The sequence below is a fragment of the Cystoisospora suis genome, assembly GCF_002600585.1.
Source record: "Cystoisospora suis strain Wien I chromosome Unknown contig_2419, whole genome shotgun sequence".
NCBI classification, from domain to species: Eukaryota; Apicomplexa; class Conoidasida; order Eucoccidiorida; family Sarcocystidae; genus Cystoisospora; species Cystoisospora suis.
Genome location: NW_027155218.1, coordinates 23,902 through 45,271, shown reverse-complemented (window position 1 = coordinate 45,271; position 21,370 = coordinate 23,902). Strand labels below are relative to the sequence as shown.

Here is a 21,370-nt window from a genome sequence, read left to right as displayed (position 1 = left end):
GGTATTCCCTCACTCAGTGACAGGTCAAAAATGGCAGGACAGCGCAGGTGGGCTTTACCCTATCGGGAAAATCACATGCTGGCACTCGGGCAGCGCCCACGTATGAACATAGTTCCCGGCGCGAGAAGATAAGTGTTGTGTAGGAGTGGTTGCGTCATTCTGGCAGCCACGTGCACAGCATCGCGTGAGAGCCTGCTGACTTCTTCATTTCATTCCACTGGAGTGCCAACAGGAGCTGAGGCGAAGGTAACTTCTTCCACAGCACGGTGACCCAGCCGTGGCAAGTGTTCAGCCAAGGTGAGCGCGGCTCTGACAACCTTGAAGGGAGGATCGCTGAATGCACAGTGCACACTCGAGGACGCAGTCGGTGGAAGGTGCCAGTTCTCTGACGGTAAAGGCGAGTAGAGCGTGCTCTCCCTATGTCGCTGGGTTGTCGGAACGCCACGCGAGGGTTGTCGGGTGGACAAAAGAGAGGGGAGAAACCGAGATGAGTCACAAGCAGTCTGTGTGGATCGGGCTTTTTGCACACGCCAAAGTAATCGCTGGTCGCATTATCCTCACGACTGGCGTGGGGGACCACTCGGTCTTCTCTCGGACGATGCCCTGTACCCCGCTTCTAACGGTGAGATTATAATCTCCCTGTGTGGACACAACCGGCATGCAGCTCGAGGGAAACAGGAAGAGCGATCCCCAGCTGCATGAAATCCTTACTCCCGTCAGTTCAAGCCAGTTTCCTCTGACACACTGCACCATCTTGGGAGTTGATGAATACCTGTCAGATGTATCTTTTCGCACGAATGTGGATGCTTTGCTTTCTCTGCGACTCCGAAAGGTGTTCTGTTGGAGCAACTAGCCTCTCACCCAAAGTCATTCCTTGTCTCTCCTGGAAGCTCGGAAGCAATAATGCGCATACTCGGGCGGGGGCGAGGTGGTCCGGTGTGAGAGCGCCGGTGCTCTGTACAGGCGTTGCTTTCAGGCATTTGGTCTCAGTTCGTTAGTTTGGTTGATTGTTTTCCCTTACACGTTCACGTGTTCTTCCCGCATGCAGTCGTCCCCGGGTGCGCTCTCTTCACGGGAATTCCGGTTTTCGTCAACAATCAGGATAGTACGTTTTTCTCATTCATCTGTCGTGAATTCTTCGTGTTGGGACAGCGTACGCTTGGTTTGTCCACTCTGAGTTCCGCGCTTGTTTGAAAGCGCGCGTATCGGGGCAGCTATTTAGGAGCGGACTTACATGACAGAAGTGGATTGGACGACGGCGAATACTGGGATGAAAACTCAGAGTAGTCCGGTGTGCAGTGAAGATATTCGCGGAAGTGTTGCTAAATAATCTCCCTTCACATCGCAGGCGCATGGGCTCTATAAGAATACCACCTTGCTCCCTTTTTCCTTCTGCCGGGTAGAAAACTGCTCACCATGCATCAAGTTTATCTGTTCACTCGAGATGACTGCAGTTCCATCCCCCTTCAGTAGAAGTTGTCGTGCGAACTTTCGGCAGTAACAGATTCTTTTGTCTGTGCTCGTTCGCATCACCCGTCTTCCACCCGGGTCCCATCTTACTGCAGTTGTCGCTGGGTGGCGTCTCTTCTTGTCCTTTGCTGGGTGCGCCTGGTATGACTGAGGTAAATGTCCTCTTTGTGTGTAGGGGGGGTGGCGCTGCTTTTCTCCTCCATTGCGTATGTTTGCTTTTGCCCAATCATGAACTTCAACCGCATTCCGACGCGTCTGTCGACGCATTTCGTATGTGACCCCTACACAACTTTGATGCACTATAAGAGGACATTTAAGTTTCTTCAGCAGTTGAAGCAAGTTCCGAACTGTAGAATACTCTGTCTAGGAAATAAAAACCAAGTTGATATCGAGTGGTCGAAACACTTTGAAGGCGTAACGACTTTGCAGAACTGCGCGGCTACGCCCGGCTCTTCGTCTATACTTTCCGCTGCGCCTGTGCATTATTCTCTGATTGTATGTCTCGATCCTGTGCTCTTCGCAAAACATCTTTATGGTATAAATGTCCCAGTTTTAGGAGTATGCACACCTCGGGATATCCACGAACACCCGGAGATTCTTAAGGTGATTGATTATCTTCTCCCAGCACCGTCTTCCCGAACAGATGGGGCGCTAAGGCGACTCCTCGCCCGGGAGTTCCTGGATAAAGACTCCCTTGGACAAGCCGGCACAGACGCAAAGCAGGTTCCGCGCAGCTAAAGAGGCGACTAGAATGTACACAGGTCATGATATTTCTCTGTATCGCTTTTTCTCATGACGTTTTTCTCCAAGAAGCGATGTGCTCTCGGCTCTTTGTCCATTCACGAAAAAGAATTCAACCCGGGAGAGAGAAGCGGTGACTTCTCTCCAGGTGTACGAGGAGATCGAAAAGGTCGAAGAGTACTTCCTTAGTGCGCTGTGACCCATAAGCTAGGAACTAGAGAAAACCGCCATTTTTCTTTGCACTGAGCGATGTTCTGAAAGAGCCTGAGTGAGGTGCCCGTAAGGCAGCTCAACCAGACCGCACCTTATGTAGCTTTGGGCTGCTCGACTGCCGCGTCCCACTGTATGCATGTGGCGGCCAGGTGCTAAGATGGCTGAGGTGAGTGGGTGTTGCATTTCTCTTTTGTACCCTGCTTACAGAGTTTCCTTTCTTTGGCGTTTCAGTTCTTCGATGTACCCGTTTTGCTCGCCTGACCGAGTGATCTCGTACACAAGAGAATTAAGGTACAGGGAACATTTAAGCCTTGCCCTCTCGTCTTGTGTAATCGAGGAGGCTGTCTTCGGGTTGACATGTTTTCTTCCGAGGTACTTCCTGTTGCATATTTAGAGTTAGTGGGTCCGGCCCACATCCGGAGGTCAAAATTCGGTATCTTAACACTCGTGTAAGTCGGGCTAACTCAGAGCCTTTTCCCGGTGCAGGGCATTAGCCACGCATATCGTCAGTTGTCAGATGCGCAGCGTCCCAAGAAGAGCAAGTGCTAGGGCGCCGCTCCACTTTGGTAGCCCTGGCGCACTTTTAGCCCAGTCTCAGAGGTACACCGCAAAAAGAACGCGTCGTCAGTCTTTAAGGTACCTTCCTCCCTGCAAAGCGGTCAGCAGCTGAACAGCGGAGTGCTTTTCTACTCCGTCGTTCATCTGTTATTCGTCTACCCTACCCTCACAATGCTACACCACGGTTGCTTCGACTGCGTCAGACACCTTTCGCTTTTCCGAGAAATCCTGTCGATCGCAACGGGGGTCTTCCCCCAGTCATTATCGCTACTTGGGGAGGGGAGGGGGGAGACTGGAGTCAAATCCCAGCTCATTTCGGTCGTTCAAGCAACCCCGCAAGACAAGAAACCTCTCACCCGCTTCAGTATCACGCCTGCCCAATCTGATCAGACAGCTTTTCTATGTGCACTACCGTACTTATACCTGGGTGTAAAGGTGGCTATCCCAACTATCTTTCGTCCACCCCTAACAGCTGCAACGCGTGCCAGACACCGTGGCTGCAGATACACCGGAGCGTGCGACCCCTGCGACGAACCCGGTAAAAGACTATTTACATCTGGCTCTGCATTGTTTCTTTGGCATGCTGACCCCGAACTGCGAAGGCCCTAGTGAACCGAATAGCTGCGTGTACCACGTCCACACGGTTTCACATTATATCGCTGGTCCCACTCCTTCAGCAATCGCCTGCTGGTGTCCTTCAGGGCTCAGTGCCTCGATAAATGCGATTCAACACATGGAATCACAACAATGGAATTAGGGTGTCGTCCTGTCACCGATCGCGAGCCAAGTGAACACGGCCGAACCCACAACGGCACGACAACTCAGGTTCTCGCTTTACCCATGAGAAGCCTTCTAGCAAGCTGAGCTCCTGCGGCGACGGCAGTCGTGAGTACGGCGTGCACTACGCACCCTGTGAGGAGAGTCCGACGATGAGGCTGCACCGGCTACACTTAGAGATGCACATGGTAGTCCGCCATGAAACTCAGATCTTCGCCGGGTTTTCTTGTTTGTCGCGGAGCCCGGATGACGCGACCGTCAAAAGAAACGAATGCCGCCGAAGAAAACAAATAGACGAAAGGCTAGACACAGAAAGAATTCAATGATGGTCAGTGAAAGAAAAAAAGATGATCCCAAGAACATCTTGCAGTTACCAGCCCTCTTGGGACGTGCTCAGTGTTGCTGCTGCACCACGCAGCAGCGCTTTCCCGTACACTCACGGAGTAAAAAGCCCGGTCCCGAAGACGTCTGCAAGCGGACAGTATGTGAAAAAGCCGAAGAGAGGTGAAGGCGTGGGAACAGGACAGGGCGGGGACCACAATCTTGGCTAACGAGGGAGCCAAGGGAAAGAAGAGCGTCAGGAGAGGAGCAAAAGCAGGGATTACAAGAATCACCGGATCAGGTGGAGGCGAACGTCCAAAGATCCCCCCTTTGTTGGCTAGCTCCCAGCGTGAAGTCGAGTATCAGTCGAGTTCCTCGGACCAAGGAAATCGAGCGAGAAGACCAGATGGAAATGAAGAAGACACAACCTGGGTGGCCGCTGTCTTTGCTAAGCCGTACTCCATGAGCACTTGCTCAAGCAAGTCGCAGGAGAGCAGGTTCCAGGTCAGCCTGCAAGAAAGAGAGCCGACAGGTACAGAAGTTGCTTAACTGAGGTAGCCTGACATCTTGAGGTCGAAAATCTGTCAAAACCCACACACACGTAGGGCAAACCAGTCCGCCTCCCCCCCAGGCAAATGAGAATCTGCCACCTGAACAACCCCGCAGTACGAAAAGATAAGACAAGAAAGGATGACTCGGAGGAAAGACACGAACTACACTTACCGGAAGATTTGACTAGACGCCCTGCGTGCTTTCCTCTTAGTGAACTCAATCCTGTAGATCTGCCACTTCCACCACTCACCACGTAGAATCACTCTCTACAGAGCGCAACACTTTGAAGCAAAAGTACTCTACTTCATGTGCAGTTCTACGTGCAAGTAGACATACTCGCTTTTGGTATGTGCATACCTGGGTACCAACACGCGCTGCACCACTCATGGGTCATCTTGACTCATGGTTTCGACCTCAGCTTCCGTGTCATCTTCTACTCCAAGTCCCTCTTGCTGCTTTGGCCATACTTTAACCCATCGGGCGACCGTACTCCGGTGCACGCCGAGTCTCTGCGCTACGACACTTAGAGGGTAGGTTCGTAGAAGACGAAGAAGACACTTGAGAGGCGGAGGGCCCGCAGGCATTCCCCCAGGGGCTGACGTACTAGCCGTGCCAGCGGTCATGGTCGAAGCAGAACAGCCATCCCCTGCGGTACTAGTAGCCATAGCAGGACCAGGAGCAACGGGGTTCTGAGAATTCGATGAACATGTGTTACCAGAGGCCGCCGAAGACGAATTTGGCGGATGGTGGGTCGTAGCGGACTGAGAAGGGCAAGAAGAAAAGTTGGAACTTGGGTTTTTTCCGAAGGACGATGAAGGCGAGTCTGAACTAGGATGACCAGGAAGCGATTGATAAGTATGGGCGCCCGTGCTGGAAGTGACAGGCATCGTCGACTCGGGGGGCGCTCCCTGAGAAGCCCCTGAAAAAAGGAGGATCGAGACAAAGAACCGAGGCAAAAGAAAGAGAGAGATACGTAAAGGAGAACCTCAAGAACTTCATTCCAGTCATCGGCCGTCTGCGTACATGAGATCTGGGACAACTGCATCGATAGAGAAACTCCTGATTCCCCCTGGAAACGACTAGCGCAGAATTCTCGAGAAAAGAAAGAAAAGTTAGTCTCTTTAGAGAAAACCGTAGTGGCGAAACTCTGTCAGCATTGCCTAGTGGAAGTTCGTACGTAGTTCTTTGTGAGCAGATAGCTAGCTACACCCACCAGGGGAGTGACGGCACATCTCCCCAAAACACAAGAAGTTTACACGGCCTGAACGATGAGTGGTATGTGACGAAGAACTTGTCCAGCGAGAAATCACTTTATGTGCAATGAAGAAGGAGGGACCCACAGTACACAAACTGGATGCGGTAAGAGGTCGAAGGGCATGGTGCTTTCTCACAACAGAGATGGAAAACATCAGAGACAAGCTTCCCAACACGAGGAGAGCAGCAGTTTGTACCTTTGTCTGCACCTCGATCCCCTCCTTTCACAGCAGTGAGGACGTCAGCCAGACGGTGTCCCGCGGCAGTCCGTCGTGGTCTTCCCCCCCCGGCATTTTCACCTCTTTCCCCTCCTGTCCCCTCAGGCAGAAACTCTCCCCCGGCGCCGGTGCTACTTCCCCCGCTGCATTCAGAAGAAGCAACAGCAGACGATGATGACGTTGATCTCGTGCCTGTCGTCGTGGCGACGCTTGAGTTCGTGCGTGTGTCCTACAACGAAAACAAAGACAGGACAGGGGTCAACGGAACCGTGAAGCAGGTGCAGGGCTTTGACTGGGTGAAGTCTGCTCCCTGTCGAGAAGACACACAAAGGACACGGTGTAGGAGGATCTCCGGCTAGGAAGGACGAGTCGGAAAAACGGGAAAGACACAACAGAGGGGCTACTCGAGAGAAAAAATGTGAGCTCGGGGAACCAGGAGAAACTGAAGAAACCAGAAGAGAAACGTTGGAATCCTGTAAACGGGCCCCCTTGCCTAGCAAGGTGTCATTTCAAGCGACGGATTACTCGGACATACACGTCGAAACAGGCAAGAGCATATGTATCTACACCTGTCCCTCCTTCCGTCAGTAAGGTGGACAGCTGCTGCGCAGACAAGGAAAGTCAAGAACGCGACACTCGTAGCAGGGGTTGTTTGTGGAAACAGCCTACCTCAATCTCCCCCGCTTCTTCGTGTTCTCCTGCAAGTGTTCCACTTGAACCTCTTCCGCTCCTCCCTGTTGATCTCGGCTGTCCTCCCTCTCCGTCGCTTCTACCATCCTTTTTTCCTACGTGGTCTTCTCTCTCCCCTTTCTTTTTCCATTCACTCCCGCCCGATGTCCGCTTACATGCTTTCGCCAATTCTTCATCTTCTGCACTCTCTCCGTCCCCACTCCCTCTCCCCTCTATTCCGCATGCAGTCGACGTGACATCACCACCGTCGCAGCATCCACCGTCAACGGAGCCCCCCTGTGCAGGCGCTGTCGCTCCTCCTCCTCCCCCTGCCCCTGGAAAAGACCCCGTCCCGGTTGAGTTCATGCCTCCTTCTTTTCTCCATCTCCACCACAGAAGTTGCTGGATATCCGAGTCAACCTCGGGGTTTGACGCTGCATCTCTCTGAAGCCTCTGTAGGCTCGCTGATGGCGTTCCCCCCCCACCTGTACTACTCAACGAACTTGATCCAGACCGCGGTGCACCACCTCCACTTCCGCCTTCTCCACTCAAATTTCCACACGGCAGGGAAGGACCCCGGCTACTATTCCCCCCGCTCCCAACTCCACTGCTGCTACTCTCGTAGGTCACGAAACCGCCTGTTGCCGGCGGCGAGGAAAGACCTCCGACTCCACCGCCATTTGTCGGTCCCATAAAATTCGCTGGTGAGAAACCATCGATCCCGGGTCTCCCCCCTCCTGTCATACCTGGAGTGCACGAGAAGTCATAGCTATCACTAGAGTGACAACCCAACATGCGCCCTCCGAACGTGTCGTACGCTGTACCTACAGCCTGATGTTTCCCATTACCTGAAACCACTGAATGTTTGTGGAAAGGAGCACACTGTGATTGATAGCAGTGAAAGTGAGACTGTTGTGGTGTTTTTGTGTGCTTCTGACCCATGCCGCTTGCTTCTACTTCGCTCGCCCCGTGAAACATACCATCTCCTGGAAAGCCGGCTGGTGACGAGAGAGAAAGCGAGCAGCACGCGTTTCTACCGGGAGCTCCGTCAAGACCTTTTTCCGTCCCGCCCTTTGCTGCAGAAACCGAAGAAGAGGTCTTTGGAACTTTAGTGGCGTATGCCGGAGTAGGCGTTGTGTCACCCATACCCCCCCCGCCTCCAGTCGAGCCCACACCACCCTTTGGAGAGCTCGAGCTGAAGACACCGGACAAGCAGGGGGAGGGGGAACTCACAGAAGAAGATCGACTGGACAGAGTTGGAGCACGAGCAAGATGAACCATCGGTGTCTGAGGAGAAGACGACGATGACGGAGATGCGGAAGAAGGTGATGATGAAGGGGCGTGCCAAAACTGTGCTCCTGCTTGTGATGCTGCATGGGCTTTGCGTCTCCTCTCAAACTCCTGTTTCTCTGAAGGGAAGAAATGAAAGCGATCTAGCTGGGCCGCGGAAAAAGGGAGGTGGTCTGGGTATTTCTCCTCCTTGTACGAGCCATCACTTCTCGCTTCTCCTAGGCCCTTGGGCAACTTGTCACTGTAGGTATCCAACGCCCCGTCAATAATACGCCAATGTTTCTCTCGGTCAGGAACTACAAAGCAACCTTGATGGTCTTCCCATAAGGCGCGCGCAATCTGTTGAAAATCCTCAGAAAGACAATCTGGCTTCAGTGGCAGAGGCGGAGGTGTCAGGAGTCTCTTTTCTTCTTGTCGGAGACGCAAAATAGCTCGAGACAAGAGAAAGGGCTGATGCTGTGGACCAGTACCTTGCGCCCCCGGCGACTGCATCCCCAGGGTATAGCTTGAAAGCGACGGGCACAAGCCGGGACCCGACAGAGAGGCTCCGGCAGACGATGTCTGACGACTAGGAGGGATAGAAGGTGACACAGACGAAGCAGAAGCGGATGCAGAAGACGAAGATTCGGATAGTGGAGAGTGCGTCGTGTTCGGAAGAGTAGGAACTTGAGACGAAGCTTGAACAACTGCAAGAAGATCATGTATAGATGGACGTCCTCCCGGTGTAGCAGAAGGTAGCCGAGAAGCATCTTCCGAGGAACTCTTTCCTGTCTCACCATCACTTTCAGCAGGTGTGACGAAAGGCGACAACGTGTGATACTGGCAATCATCTACATCCTCTCCGTCTTCTGAGGACGATGACGAAAACAAGATTCCCTCAACTCCCCGTTCTCTGGTTCCATGCAGAGAAGCTGCTACCCCCCTAGAACCACCCGGAGACTCTGTTGCGGGAGAGGGAAGAACGCGAAGGACCGTTCCCAAGGCCTCCCAATCGTCAGAGGGAGGTACGTAGAATGCCTCCTGTCTCTGATCTGCTTCGAGTTTCAGCCTGCCAAGCCGCTTAACGCAAGCGGCTCGTAGGATCGCACGAACACGTCTCCACGACCGTGACAGCCAACGATGGGGGCCGAGAGACGAACGGAGGGGGGCATACCAGGAGACACCTGACAAGGGTCTGTGAGTAAACTGAGACAAGGTAGAGTGAGCAAACGTCCGAGAGTCAAAGAAAAGATGCTTAGGAAGGAATGATTTCCTTCTCCTCCCCCGTCTGACCTTGAAAGGAAGGAGAGATGGGAGAATGCTGTTGTTACGAGAAGAGATACACTCCAAAGACGCACGTCCTGCTGTTGAAGAACTAAGGGAAGACGCCCGGCCTGACTCCTCTGAAGCTTTACTTGCTTCACGAAGAGTGCGGGATTCTAACTCGCATGGAGCGTCTCTCCGCCCAGGGGGCTCAGAGCTACTCCGCGAGCTCTGCGATCCTTTAGAAACGGACCGCACACCTCTGTCGGGAAAGGCTCCACTCTCTGCATGCGCTTCCTCCCGCTTTACTTGCTTTGTCCCCTGTTGCCCCATGACCTCCGACGGGATCGTGGGAGATCCAGACGGAGACGTGGATCGCATTGAGATAGGCACTTCTTCGTTACTCTTTTCCCTCTGTTTGAAAACTGTCAAATTCTGTGTTTCTTCTTTCGTCCTCTCTCGGCTCTGGCTTCCTGGCTCTCCTTCTTCCTTTACTTGACCATTCCCGGTCTTCTTCTTATCCAGTTCAGTCCTGTCCTGAATCTCGAACTCCTTCTCCAAGAAATTCAAAGAAGACGAGGAGAGGACTGTGCGCCCGGGAATGCCCTGGAGGACCGCAAAGGGCGAGAGCGACAAGAGAGTCGACGTCACAGAAGAAGAAGCAGCCTTTAATACCGGCTGGAGACTGCATGACTGAGCTTTTACTGTAGAAAACAAAGGCGCGGAGACACTGACAGACCTTGCCGATGAGGAGGAGGAGGAGGACGAGAGAGACGTAACTGGGCAAGATTTTGGCGCCGAAGAATACGGTGAGTCAGGTGGGGGACAAGGTGACAAAGAGGAACGACGAGACAGATACTGAGAAGAATCCTGACCAGATAATCTTAGCAAACGACGTCGTTTTGCAAGACATAGAAGAAATGAAGACATGCTACTTGCAGGCTCACGGCAGCCCAGAGGATGTTTTTCCTCTTGTTGCGAGCCTCTGATACCTTTGGTAGCCTTGAACGAGGTGCCCTTATCAGAACAGCTTTGCGACGCTGCTTTCGCCCTGCCTGCCTGAGTCCGGGGGTGCCTTTGTAAAAGAGCCCCGGCTCCAGTCTCTTCTGTCCCGGTAGAACAACGGCGAGATGAGCAGCCAGCGAGGAAAGAAAAATGGTCGCCCTCAAGTTGCCGATCAAAGTCTTGTACGGAGAAAGGAGAGCCAGAAGCCACAGTAGAAGCTAACTCCCTCCCTGTGTCTGAACTTGCTTCGGTGTCCTTCCCGTCCTCCTCCGTAGGGTGCGCTCCCCGGGAAGAAACTCCTCTTCCACCCGTTGAAAGAGGCCGTCGTGTGTCCTTCCGGCTTAAGAAGCACGAAGAACCAACCGACAGAGAGGCAGCGGCGAGCGACGTATAGAACGGCCTTCCTTCAGTCATGACATGAGCTGCAGCGTTCAGTAAGAAGGCCGCGGAGGAGCGAAGACGCTGAAAAGGGACAACACGAGTTTACAGCCAGCAGAAGAAAAACAGAGGCACAGATATCGAACTACTCGACGTCCGATCGAAGCGTGGACAAAAAAGCAATCAAATGCCCACAAAAAGAGAGAACTATCGACAGCAGACACGCAGACAATGCTTGCAACCGGTCGCACGTGCTTTCGATTTCACGAAAGAAGCACTGGAGGCAAAGGTGTGAAATGGGCTTCACCGGTTACTCCAGAACAAGACAAAGGGGACAGACACACGAGAGAAGCAGCACCCGTCAACATGCGTCCAGGCAAACCGCTGCGGCGGCCCATAGAAAATGCCCCTGTTCGAATGAAGCAGCGGGGGAATGCAGTCTGAAAGATGCGTGAATATACAGAAACACCCACACCGGTTCCACTGCAGTAGCTGACGTAGACATATGTACCGACAAAGAACCGGGTCTAGGTGGGGTGAGTGATATATTAAATCTGGTTGTCGGATCATCCCGCTCTTCTACTTCTTACCTTTGTTGCTTCTCTGCGTACGTTCTCCTCGTCGTCTCTCTCCCATCGTTCTCTGTTCAGCACCTCCTCTAGAGGTCCCTCAGCTGTCCAAGCATTTTCTGGATACAGCAGCAAACCGTTTGCTTCCTCACCCTCATTCTCCTCCGACTTAGTCTTCACTTGTTTCTCCTCCCTATCTTTCTCTTTACCATCTACGGGAACCGAACCCACTCCCAACGAAGACAAAGCTGATAACTGCGAAGGATCTCCCTGCTTCTCCAGCGCAATCTTAACACCTGGTGGTTCCCTCTGCGTGTCTGTCTCTCGCTGGAATTGTCGTGAGGAATCTAAGACAGCAGATGGTTGTGAGGAAATCGAATTACCGTCTGGTGGCTCTGTTTTTCCCCGTGGGGCATGTTTTCCCTTCTTTCTTTGCCTTTGCTGCTCTCCGTCGGCCTCCAGATCCTCCTTCGCCGCTCCTTTTCTCACTCCCCCGGTATCAGACACCGTCGTGTCACATGGTAGACTTGGATCACCAGAGGAGTCACTTCGTGTGCAGAAGGTGTCGCGGCCCACTGACTGTCGGTGAGAACCGCAGCGTTCACCTTCCGTGCCTGTCGGGCTAGCGGAAGGGCAACCACGAAGGGAAACAGAAACGGAGTCCTCCAGCTTCTCCTCTTCGCCGCCTCCCCCGGAGGAGGATTCAAGGTGAGTGCAACAAAGCGAACTCCGCGCTAGCAATTGAGGGTTTTTATCATCTTCTGTCTTCTTGAGTATCTTGTCCACGGGTAACCTCGAACAACCTTCAGAGGGGGTAGAACCTTTGCCACTATCCTCGCTTTCTTCCTTCTTCACTAGATTTAGTGTCTCCTTAAGAGGGCAGCAATCGCCCATCTTCCCCGATGATCGGGGCGACCGGTCCTTCTCCTTGCCACTCTCGCTAGTTTCCCACTGTTCCACATGCGATTCATTCTCCAGGCGCCCTACTACACGCGATCTGCCCTGAGAAGTTTCACCCGCATCCTGGAGGATCCTTGAGGTAGATTCTGGGATTTCTCTGAGACAACCTGACAGCTCCTCTGTCTTCATCCCCTCTCTCTCTTTCTTAGGTCGCAAAGAGAGACGGCGACACATCTCCTCTTGGAAAGCAGCCTTTAAAGAAAGGTAGCGGTCTTTCTGATGGGCAGCTTGCCGGCGCAATAGATCGCCGCTCGTCACCAGAGCATCATCATAGTACAAGCTGAAGAAACAGTTTGATGCGACAAGCAAACAAAGAACTGAACACGTTTGTCTGTCACTTCGGAGATGCTCCTTAGTACTGCTACTACACAGATGGGTCACTCACGACGAGATCTGCAAAGTTTTTTATCTTTGATACGGCGCTCTGTTGCCACTCCGACATGCATGGACAGCTAGTAAACAACCAAGAGAAGCTGTCCCCCCAACGCAACGCAACCACCCATAAACGCGGACACCTGAGCTCTATTGACAAGTGTCGTAAAACGGCAACTGCGTGTGGTTTCCTAGACAGATAATGAACTACACAGCCGTTAGACAGATAATGAACTACACAGCCGTTAGACAGATAATGAACAACACAGCCGTAGCGCAGTCCATCCAAGACACTTAACGGTGAAGGACGCACTCACCATCAAAGAGCTCAGCTGCTGTTATACAGGACGAAGGCACGTGAAAAGTAAACTACCAGCTACAACTAGGAACATGCCTTTCAAGAACAGGACCGGTGTCGTAAACAAAGGTGACACTTGTTCTTGACAAAACTCGCTTACCATATACATTCACACGAGACAAAAGGGAAAGGCACCGGGGCTCAAGCAGACAGCGTTTTTTTTTTTGCAGTTCCTCTTATGCATCCTTACCCGAATGGAACATATTCATCCACCGCTTGTGGTTCCGAATGGAACTGTTCCTCGAGCACTTGAGCAATATCTTCCGGGACTCTGAAATCATTGTCGGTCTCCTCTTCTCTGTGTTGCCCTGAGGGACTCCCGCCTTCCTTCCTCTCTCCGGACCCCGGTACAGTCGCCTTCTTGACGCTCGCACCTGTCCCATGACCTTCTCGAACCTTGGTGTCAGGTGACTTCGAACCTCCAGTCTTCTTTCTCCCTTCAACTGAGGCAGTTGTCTTTCCCGCCCCCCCCGAACCCTCACCTCTCCAGCCCATAGAGAGTCTACCACCGCCTGCAGGAGTCGCCTTGAATCCTCCGCCTCGGCCTCCCCTTTGGGAAGCAGGTCCTTCACTTGATCTGTAGTAACCATTTTTCTCATACCGAAAGCCTCCCCTTCCTTGGTGTCGCTTCCTAAAAATACTTGTCTGCGGTGGTGCAGTTCCTGGCCCTTCTGGAGTTCCTGCCCCCGGTCCTCCCCCCCGGTAGACCTTACTATCCTCGCCCCCTCGTTCTTGGCTTCCTTCCTCCGTTGATTTCCCTTCCACAGCAACCCCGGAAGCTGGGTTCTCCTCCTGCCCGGCGTTGAAACTGTCAGCATTATCAGCGCGGTCAAGGCCCAGCTCGGAGCTCCCTCCTCTCAACAAAGCCGTCGCTTCCTGACGAGAAGTATCGAGAACCCCATCTCCTCGGCGTCGTCGATACGGTCTACTCTTTCTCCTATACACGAAGAGCTGCAAGCCGCGGACCTGTTCAGGAGCCAAGTCACTAGAGGAAAGTGAGTAACCCGTAGGAACAGCAGTATATGACTTTTTAGCAGAAATGTCAGCCTCAAACCTCTCCCTTTTCTGGCGTTTCTCCCTGAAAGCATAACGCCGCCCAGAAGTTTCCTCCGTGCTGGAAGTCACGCCAGCGGACGGAGCAGGTGCTGAAGACTCCTGAGGAAAGGCTTCTGCCTTTCTCTTTTCTCCCTTGGGGGGTCCACCAAGGAGGGCGGAATCCGACTCCGTCTGCTCCCCGATCCGTTCTTGCGACTGAGCGTGTACCGACGCATCTGAAGAAGCCGTCGGTGGTCTACTAGTCTCAGTCGGCTCTTCTTGTTTACGGTCATCTTCATCGCCTTGAGCCATCTCTTCTAGGCCAGTGCCATCCGCTGCTCCATCCCTGGACGAAGCCAAAGAGCTACGCAGCCCAGCAGTGCCCCCGCCGCCGCGTCTTCCCCTCCTGCTAGGCTCTCCGACGCCCGTAGTGCCCGTACCGTTTGCTCGAGATTGAGACCCAGAACGTTCCTCCGGTTTTGGGGGCCCAGGGTCATCAAACGCGACGCCGTTACTAAGACGGCTCTTGATTTTCGACGTGCTTCGTACCTTGCATGACGGCTTCCTTGAATATCCTTCTTCACCCAGCGAGAAACCTCCATCTTCTGGTGTCTGTGCATCGGACCCTGCTACTGAATTCCCCACTCCTGGTCCTGCTTTCACTTCGTCAACATTGAAACCCATTGTATCTGCTCTTGGTGTCCCCTGACTCCCTTTCCTGTTGGTTCCCCGTTTGATGTACTCAGCAGAAAATGTCTATCCTCCCTCTCCGCTCCCGCAAGACAACTTCTGCAGCCCCTACCACTCTCTCCTTTGACATCCCACAAGCACATCGTTCCTTGGCTCTATCCACTTTTATCGAAGTCCTTGGTTCCGTCGCACACGTTCGCAAACAGGTTTCGAACTTCATCGCTATCCGACGAACACGGCCGGCAGCTTGAGTCAGACTCGGTCGACGAAAAGCAAGCTCGTCTTGCTTCCTGGAGAAACGTCAGACTGCTACGAGGGAAAAAGCGGAGTATATCTTCTGTCAAAAAAAGGCGAGCAAGAAGGAACGGTCTTTCTCTAGCCCGTTGCTAACAAACTGACGAGAATGAACAGTACGTGAAAGCCACGCAAAAAACCTGAGGACTGAAAAGAGGTACGGCATATAAAAGGGTCTAACGTTCAGGAAACAGAGCGCATTCAGCTGCGCAGCTGCACCCTAAGTATGCTGCTCGGTATACTCCCAAGGCACTCGAGCTCCCACGAGACGTACCACTGTGCAGAAAAAAAAAAACAACTGGACAGCACAGAAACCGTCTCCACCGTGCTTCAATGAAGCAGCCGAATGACCTCCCGTCACAAAGCCTTCTTCTGATGAGCATCAACAGACGTCCAAGGAGGTGGACAGAACGGAAACATCAGGAGGGAGTGCGGCTCTTCGAGCTGGCGGTGTCTCAGGAGGCGAGCAAAAAGACACCGCGGGAAGTGGGACCGAACATGTGGACCTCCACATCCGGAGACGCCACTACCGTCACCTTAGAGCGGCCGTATATCGTCACTAGACACATGTGAACGGTAGCCTGGCCCAGACAACGCGGATTAGGAAGCGAATGACAACCGCGTGTGCCCTGTCCGCAGCGAAGTAGGTCACACAGCAACCAGTCAGCGAGTGGGACACCACAACACTGGGAGCAAGCACTCCGAAGGGCAACGAAGCTCTGTTGGGTTGTAGTTTCCGCCGTGTAGTATGGCCTCCGAACGAAACGTCGTCTACCACGTCGTGAAAGAGACGACCACCGCCCGCGCGGCGGAGCTTGGGTAAATGCTCGGCCCTACAAACGGGGGAAAAGGTGGCAGGCGCCAAGTAAGAGACAACCGCGCATAACAACTCGCAAGCTTCAGGTCACCTAGGGAAAAACGACACCACACGTATCCCTCCACGAAAACACGTCACGCTTCGAGACAGTGGACTAAAAGCACGCCACGGTCCCATTCTGGCCCTGGTTTCTGCTTCGGCGGGAAATAATCGGCCTAAGCGGCTCGAAGCCGCTTTCCGCCTTCGAGACCGGTAGTGTGCTGTCTCGACAAGCGCAGGGCCCGTCGTGAGGCACACGAAACGTGATCTGTTGGACACAGCTGGAGAAGATTCTGCCCCGCCACGACTGGCCCAACCAGCGAAGGTTTCAAGAAGAGAAGAGCCTATGAACGAAAGAGGATTTGTACGCGAGCGAGTAGACGGGAAAGGGAGGGAAGATCGAAGGCCGGGGCCTCAGCACAGCCGCCGCTGTCGAGAGAAGCACGAGGAGGTCTTGAGAGCTGTTGCATACACAGCCGCGGGGTGCGGAGTCCGGCGCAACCAGTGCAGCAAGAAAGTCCAAACACGGGATACAAAAAAAAAGAGACCAACCGGAGAGACAAGCGTGCTATGCGAACAACAACTACAAAAAAACAGGCACCAAAAGAAACGCTGCAAAGCTCGAGACTCTCCACGTAAGAGGCACGCGGGAAAAGAGAAGCAGCAGGAGCAGGCGGCCATAGCAACGTCCACCGCCGACGTGTTGCAGTGCCACAACACGCGCCGGCGATTTACGGCGCCTCTCTCCCCCGTGCGGTGCGTAGCGTCTCTGTTCAGCGTAACCGCGTGTCTGCTGGCGGCAAGTCACAGAACATGCGAACAAAGCGAAGGCAATTGGATTGCCGCCCGCCAGCAGGTGCGCGTGGAATTTTGTGCGTGTGATGTCTGCTTAAACCTCTCACTACGCCTGGGCGACAGATTCCATTCTAGCCGGGGTGTCAGAGTTGGAGAGCTCTAGACAAGGGCTTCTTTGCGGCCGTTCATGTCGCACTCAGTTCTCTTCGCTAAAATTGCACGGGACTGCTTTCCGCCGTCTCTATTTGGTTCGCAGGCGTGAGACTTCAGTTTTAAGGACCCTCCACGTCAGCGTGCTAGGGTGCCTGTGTTGTTAAGAAGGGCTTTCAGGTAATGTGCCGTCGGCCATCCTCGGCTCCGGCTGGTGCTATCGGGACTTCACGGGACGCGCTGACCATACTTCAGACTAGCTTTTGCCCTTGCAACGTGTTCTCGAGCGTGCCTTTCTGCCGGTCGGACTCTTCTTTTGTTTCTAGAGTGAGGACGCAGTTCGGAGGGCCGGGTGCGTCAGTTTTCCGGGTCTTCGCCCGTGCCATGCCTGCGTATGGCACGGGGAAGTGGCTACCAGCTGGGCCCTACCCCGGTAAAACTTCTACTGGAAGTGCGAGGCCTCTACCAGGACTTCGGATACAAGGGGACGGTGGACGCCCGTTCCGTGCTAAATACTAGTGGCCTCGTTGAAGGCTGGCCGGCGCAAGTAGAGCACGCAGCCCACTTCGTAGTGTTCACCTGTTCGCACGCAGTCGTCGTTTGGACGGTTTAATTTAGCCGGTAGAGGGTACACCTGCTTCGAACAGAAGTGTCTGTGGCCTCGGCGCAAGCGGGTGCGGGGCCCTGTTCGGGGCTGGAAGCGGTACAGCTCAGGTTCTGCACAACTTGTTCGGTCACAAGCGGCCGTCGTTGGAACCGAGTGTTCAATAAATATCGGTCGTGCCTCTTTCTTAGAAGAGTTGAGCTGCATCCGGGTCCAACAACATCACGTGCTTTCTGTGCTGCTCGGGCCTGAGCAAGGGCAACGACAAGGGGTAGACAAATGCTCGCGAAACAACTGCCGACGACCGTGGTAATGTGGGGGCCGTATTTTGTGAACCACACTCATTTGCGGAGTGTAAATCAACGATTACGCTGCGGGGTCATGAGCCGGGAAGTGGCGCCAGACTGGGGGGGTAGGCCCTCGTCTACAGGGTGCCGCAGCTGTGGTCGACCCGAGGTGTAGCGGCGGATGTGTTACGCGGAATTGTCTACCATTTCTAGATCTAGCAGCGCCAGCGATTTCCTCGGTCCACCGTAGGAAGAATACTCCTGGGCAACCAGAGTTTCGGCTCGCCAGCTTGACAACAAGCCGGCCAGTCGTGAGCACCTTGGTCGTAGTCGCATTGCTACGGTTGTGTCGTGTCCAGTCGTCTTCTTATCAGTCGGCAAGAATGCCGCAAGTGGACCGCCGCAGTCCTCGGCAGTGTCCGGGCTAACGGGGGCCGGCGAACGACAGGGAACCCGTGGCAGCGACTGCTGTTACGAACACTGTGACGTGCGATGAGATGCTAGGTCAACGGAGCCGGCCGTTTTGTTGCACTTTCTTGGCTGGGACCCTGACCGCGGAAACGGTTCGCAACAGCCTTACGGGCTGACTGTCTGCTTGTACGTCGCATCCAACGCTTTTAAGTTCGTAGCTGGAAAAAGGCTTGTTCTCGCGAAGCGTGACAGCTGGCAAAGCAAAGCCGAGGAGGCCTTCTTGGTCACGACTGGTTCGCTTTACACAGCAACTGATGTAAGAGAAGTACCGGGGGTTTTCCAACAATTTCTCTAGAGCGTCAATCATGGGACAAAGGCGTACATTGCGGAGCGGCTGCCGGATGTGTAGCGGTCCGAAGGCTCCTTGGTTTGTCAGGGTGCAGCAGCCGATGCATCCTGTTGAGGGCAGCTGCCAAGCAGGTGGGAAAAAAGGATGTTCGTCACGGGGCTCGCATCAGGTGACCGCCGGAAACACGACACTTCTGTCCGCGGGGAGAGCGCCCCCAGTCTGCACGCTCAGTCGCGTGGCGAAGGCGTCGGAGACGCAAAGCAAACTGAATCAGATATCCTGGCGTCAATCACCGAGTATAGAGTGGGAGATCCTCTGCGGTCGTCTGAAACTGCGACAGTCCCAGCTGATGAGTCAAGAAGGTGGCCGCTCAGGTGCATAGAGTGGATTCCAGACGCTGCTAACGGTCCACACAAACTCGGTGTCCCCACGGAGAGTGTCCTCGAGGCCGTTAAAGAGCCTTCTTGGCTCACACCGTCCTTGTCACCGGCTTCTTCATGCAACGAGGGTCCGGGGTGGCGGGCTGTATGGTGGTCATCGCTCTGTCGAAGACCGCGTGATCCCTGCTGCGCCGTAGCTCTTTGCTCTCGGATCGACCCGCGTTCCGCTTGATGCCTCAGTCCGGATGCTGACCGTACGGTTGCAGCGGGGGACCCGGGGTATCCTTCCGGGTTCGAAATGGCCCGGAGACCCCGTGCTGACCTTTCCGAGCACGGAGAACGTCCCGCCGATGACAGCCGCGAAAAGTCTATGTTGACGGAATACGGGGCAACAGAGTTGCCAGCATCAGATCCGGTTCGGCCTAGTGGCGCTTCAGTCTCGGATGCAGGTTGTGACGGAGTCAACCCGTGCTGCGACGACAGTGCCGGTATAGAACTCGGAGTGTCTGATCGGCTTGTGAACACGGCGCTGGATGTTAGCTTGAGATCTGCCTGGNNCGCCTGACTTCTGAGTTTTCTCAGGAGGACGCGGAACACCGCAGTTCGCTGAACCTGTCCGAGGGCGATCTGTAGAGGGCGGTCTGCGTGCCACGGGAGCCAGCGCAAGTTCTGCCCCCGAAGCCACGAAGGCCAGAAGGTTCCGGTCCGACATTTCCTGGACCAGGACATCAGTAATCCACTCCGCTTCGTCTTCGTGAAGCGTGTAAGCTTTTGAAAAACTACGAGCCTAAGACCCACGGACAGGACACGTCAGGGGGCAAACCCTTTGCACATGCTCCGTAGAGTGCCTCGCCCTACTCACGGCACAGCTAAAAGTTTGTTGCTGGATGTTGGGAGACTCGCTGACTGCCGAGCGCGGTAGACTGAAAAACGGAGACCTGTCGAGAACCCGGGTCTTCTGGTAGCGATGTGTTCCATGTCGTGCAAGATACCAAGATGGAGTACTCACCACAAGTCGGGGGTCCTCTCCCTCGCGGATAGACATCTTGCCCTTGCGGCCCCTGCCAATCTCTACCGTCATGGTAAAGACCTCGGGAGCAAGTTTAACCTTGTAACGGCCCTCAGCAAAACTAAACGGCCGAGGCATCGTATTTCTTCTGGATTTACGCGTGACACGGTGTGCAGTTGTCGGATCTCTGCGCGGCGCACTCATGATGAAATAAAGACGACTCTGTATCCCGTGTGCGTGAACCAGGTTATTTTCGCGGAGTGTCCACTGGTGCGAGACTACTGTCACCATGAGCTGGATAGAGGTGCGGGCACTCAAGAGCAGGAGGAAAGAACAGTAACAAAGTGTTTGTGAAAGGGGGCTTGTCACGCCATCTTAGCTTCATCTCAAGAAAGGGTGACCGCAGGTTCAAGCGGACTAGTGCCGAATGATTTCTGGGAGTGGTACTTCATAATGATGCTTCGCTATTGCTTGCTCATGCTGGGGTTGGATAGACAACCGGTACTGAAGGATTGGTGTGCTGCCGCAAATGGAGGTCTGCCCTTCGAGTAGAGCCACGCCCCCGGCATTTCGAACGGGATAGTACCTTGTAGAGCCTCTCAATAGCGCCCGCGTAAACTCCCTCCACAACAGCTAAGGTGACACGGTAGATAGATAGATCATAGGCAGATTAAAGATAGATGTGCCACCAGCTTCTACCGCTGCGCGCTAGCGCAGGAAGTGATGCTGCAAATCCCCCTCGCGTTGGAATGTACGACGGACCGTGTCTCTTGAATCATCATCGTTTGTTCCCGTTGCGCAGCGCCTCGACGCAGCCGAGCCACACAAGATTCAAACCCAAGTGGTCTGGCCCCTTGCCTGTAATCATTCAGGATACCGTCCGAAGCAGCTTTCACAAAGTTGCCCCGTTGTTGACGCACCATCGGAAGATAGTGTGCGTGCTGCAACCCTGTGAGCGCCGCTAATTCCTGGCAGACTGGCGGTGATGCCGGTCCGTAAATTACTTCACGGAATAGGGTTGTAACTTAAAGTGTGTCCTCTTTCTGATCTGGGTCTTACGATGACTCCGCGGACGGCAGCCCACACAGGACTGGGGCAAAAGTGCACTCCTTCAGTTCTGCTTGTTCCTGGAGTGCTCGGATCTGTTCGAAAAGCTGCTGTTGGCCCTCATGCTGTCTCTTCCCCATCAAATACAGCATTTCGCCTCGGGTAAGCTTCTTTTGCGTCCTGTAGCTCCACGGCCTTTTCTGCGATAGCTTCTGAAGCTCGCAGTCCCGGGAGGGATCTCCGGCTTTGCTGCGCTGCCGGGAACTTGAGCTCGCTTCCTGTGGGGTCACATGAAAAACCGACAACAACGGAAACTGACACCGCAGACGGCGAGCGGTGCCCGTTCTAGACACTTGCAAGCAACCTGGTGATCAAGCCTACACCGAGAAGAATAGGCTGTTCCTAGGGGAGCCGAATGCGTACACGCCGGCAGACGTCAGACCGTACTCCCTAGCTGAAGTTCCTGTTCACCAGACACTGTCCTGTCACGCCATCTGGTCTAGGCAAAAGTCCTCG

At 54.1% G+C, this 21,370-nt stretch overlaps 5 protein-coding genes across 5 annotated transcripts in view; 2 read left to right on the top strand and 3 right to left on the bottom strand.

The window, feature by feature from the left end:
• The window catches only part of CSUI_005059 (lea1), a 2,245-nt gene extending 1,688 nt beyond the window's left edge, over positions 1 to 557 (bottom strand). The window contains exon 1 of the mRNA XM_068065239.1: positions 201 to 557. The gene's annotated coding sequence lies outside the window, so the exon portion shown is untranslated. The remainder of the gene's footprint in view (positions 1 to 200) is intronic.
• Positions 120 to 2,875, top strand: CSUI_005058 (uncharacterized protein). The gene has a single exon (XM_068065238.1). It carries the CDS (start codon positions 1,627 to 1,629, stop codon positions 2,206 to 2,208), a length of 582 nt encoding a protein of 193 aa, XP_067922786.1. The 5' UTR covers positions 120 to 1,626; the 3' UTR covers positions 2,209 to 2,875.
• Positions 2,876 to 3,672: 797 nt separating this feature from the next.
• Positions 3,673 to 16,462, bottom strand: CSUI_005057 (homeodomain-like domain protein). The gene is made up of 6 exons (XM_068065237.1): positions 13,138 to 16,462; positions 11,279 to 12,497; positions 6,774 to 10,772; positions 6,084 to 6,333; positions 4,990 to 5,551; positions 3,673 to 4,590 (listed from the first exon to the last, which is right to left on the bottom strand). Exons 1-5 carry the CDS (start codon positions 14,664 to 14,666, stop codon positions 5,016 to 5,018), a joined length of 7,533 nt encoding a protein of 2,510 aa, XP_067922785.1. The 5' UTR covers positions 14,667 to 16,462; the 3' UTR covers positions 3,673 to 4,590; positions 4,990 to 5,015.
• Positions 16,463 to 16,636: 174 nt separating this feature from the next.
• CSUI_005056 (uncharacterized protein) lies at positions 16,637 to 20,302 on the top strand. The gene has a single exon (XM_068065236.1). The coding sequence runs from the start codon at positions 18,563 to 18,565 to the stop codon at positions 19,028 to 19,030; it is 468 nt and encodes a 155-aa protein (XP_067922784.1). The 5' UTR covers positions 16,637 to 18,562; the 3' UTR covers positions 19,031 to 20,302.
• Positions 19,668 to 21,132, bottom strand: CSUI_005055 (uncharacterized protein; the record flags this gene model as incomplete). Its single annotated transcript, XM_068065235.1, has 3 exons — positions 20,867 to 21,132; positions 19,808 to 19,994; positions 19,668 to 19,721 (listed from the first exon to the last, which is right to left on the bottom strand). The coding sequence occupies exons 1-3, from the start codon at positions 21,004 to 21,006 to the stop codon at positions 19,668 to 19,670; spliced, it is 381 nt and encodes a 126-aa protein (XP_067922783.1). The 5' UTR covers positions 21,007 to 21,132.
• Between the last annotated feature and the right edge of the window lie 238 nt (positions 21,133 to 21,370).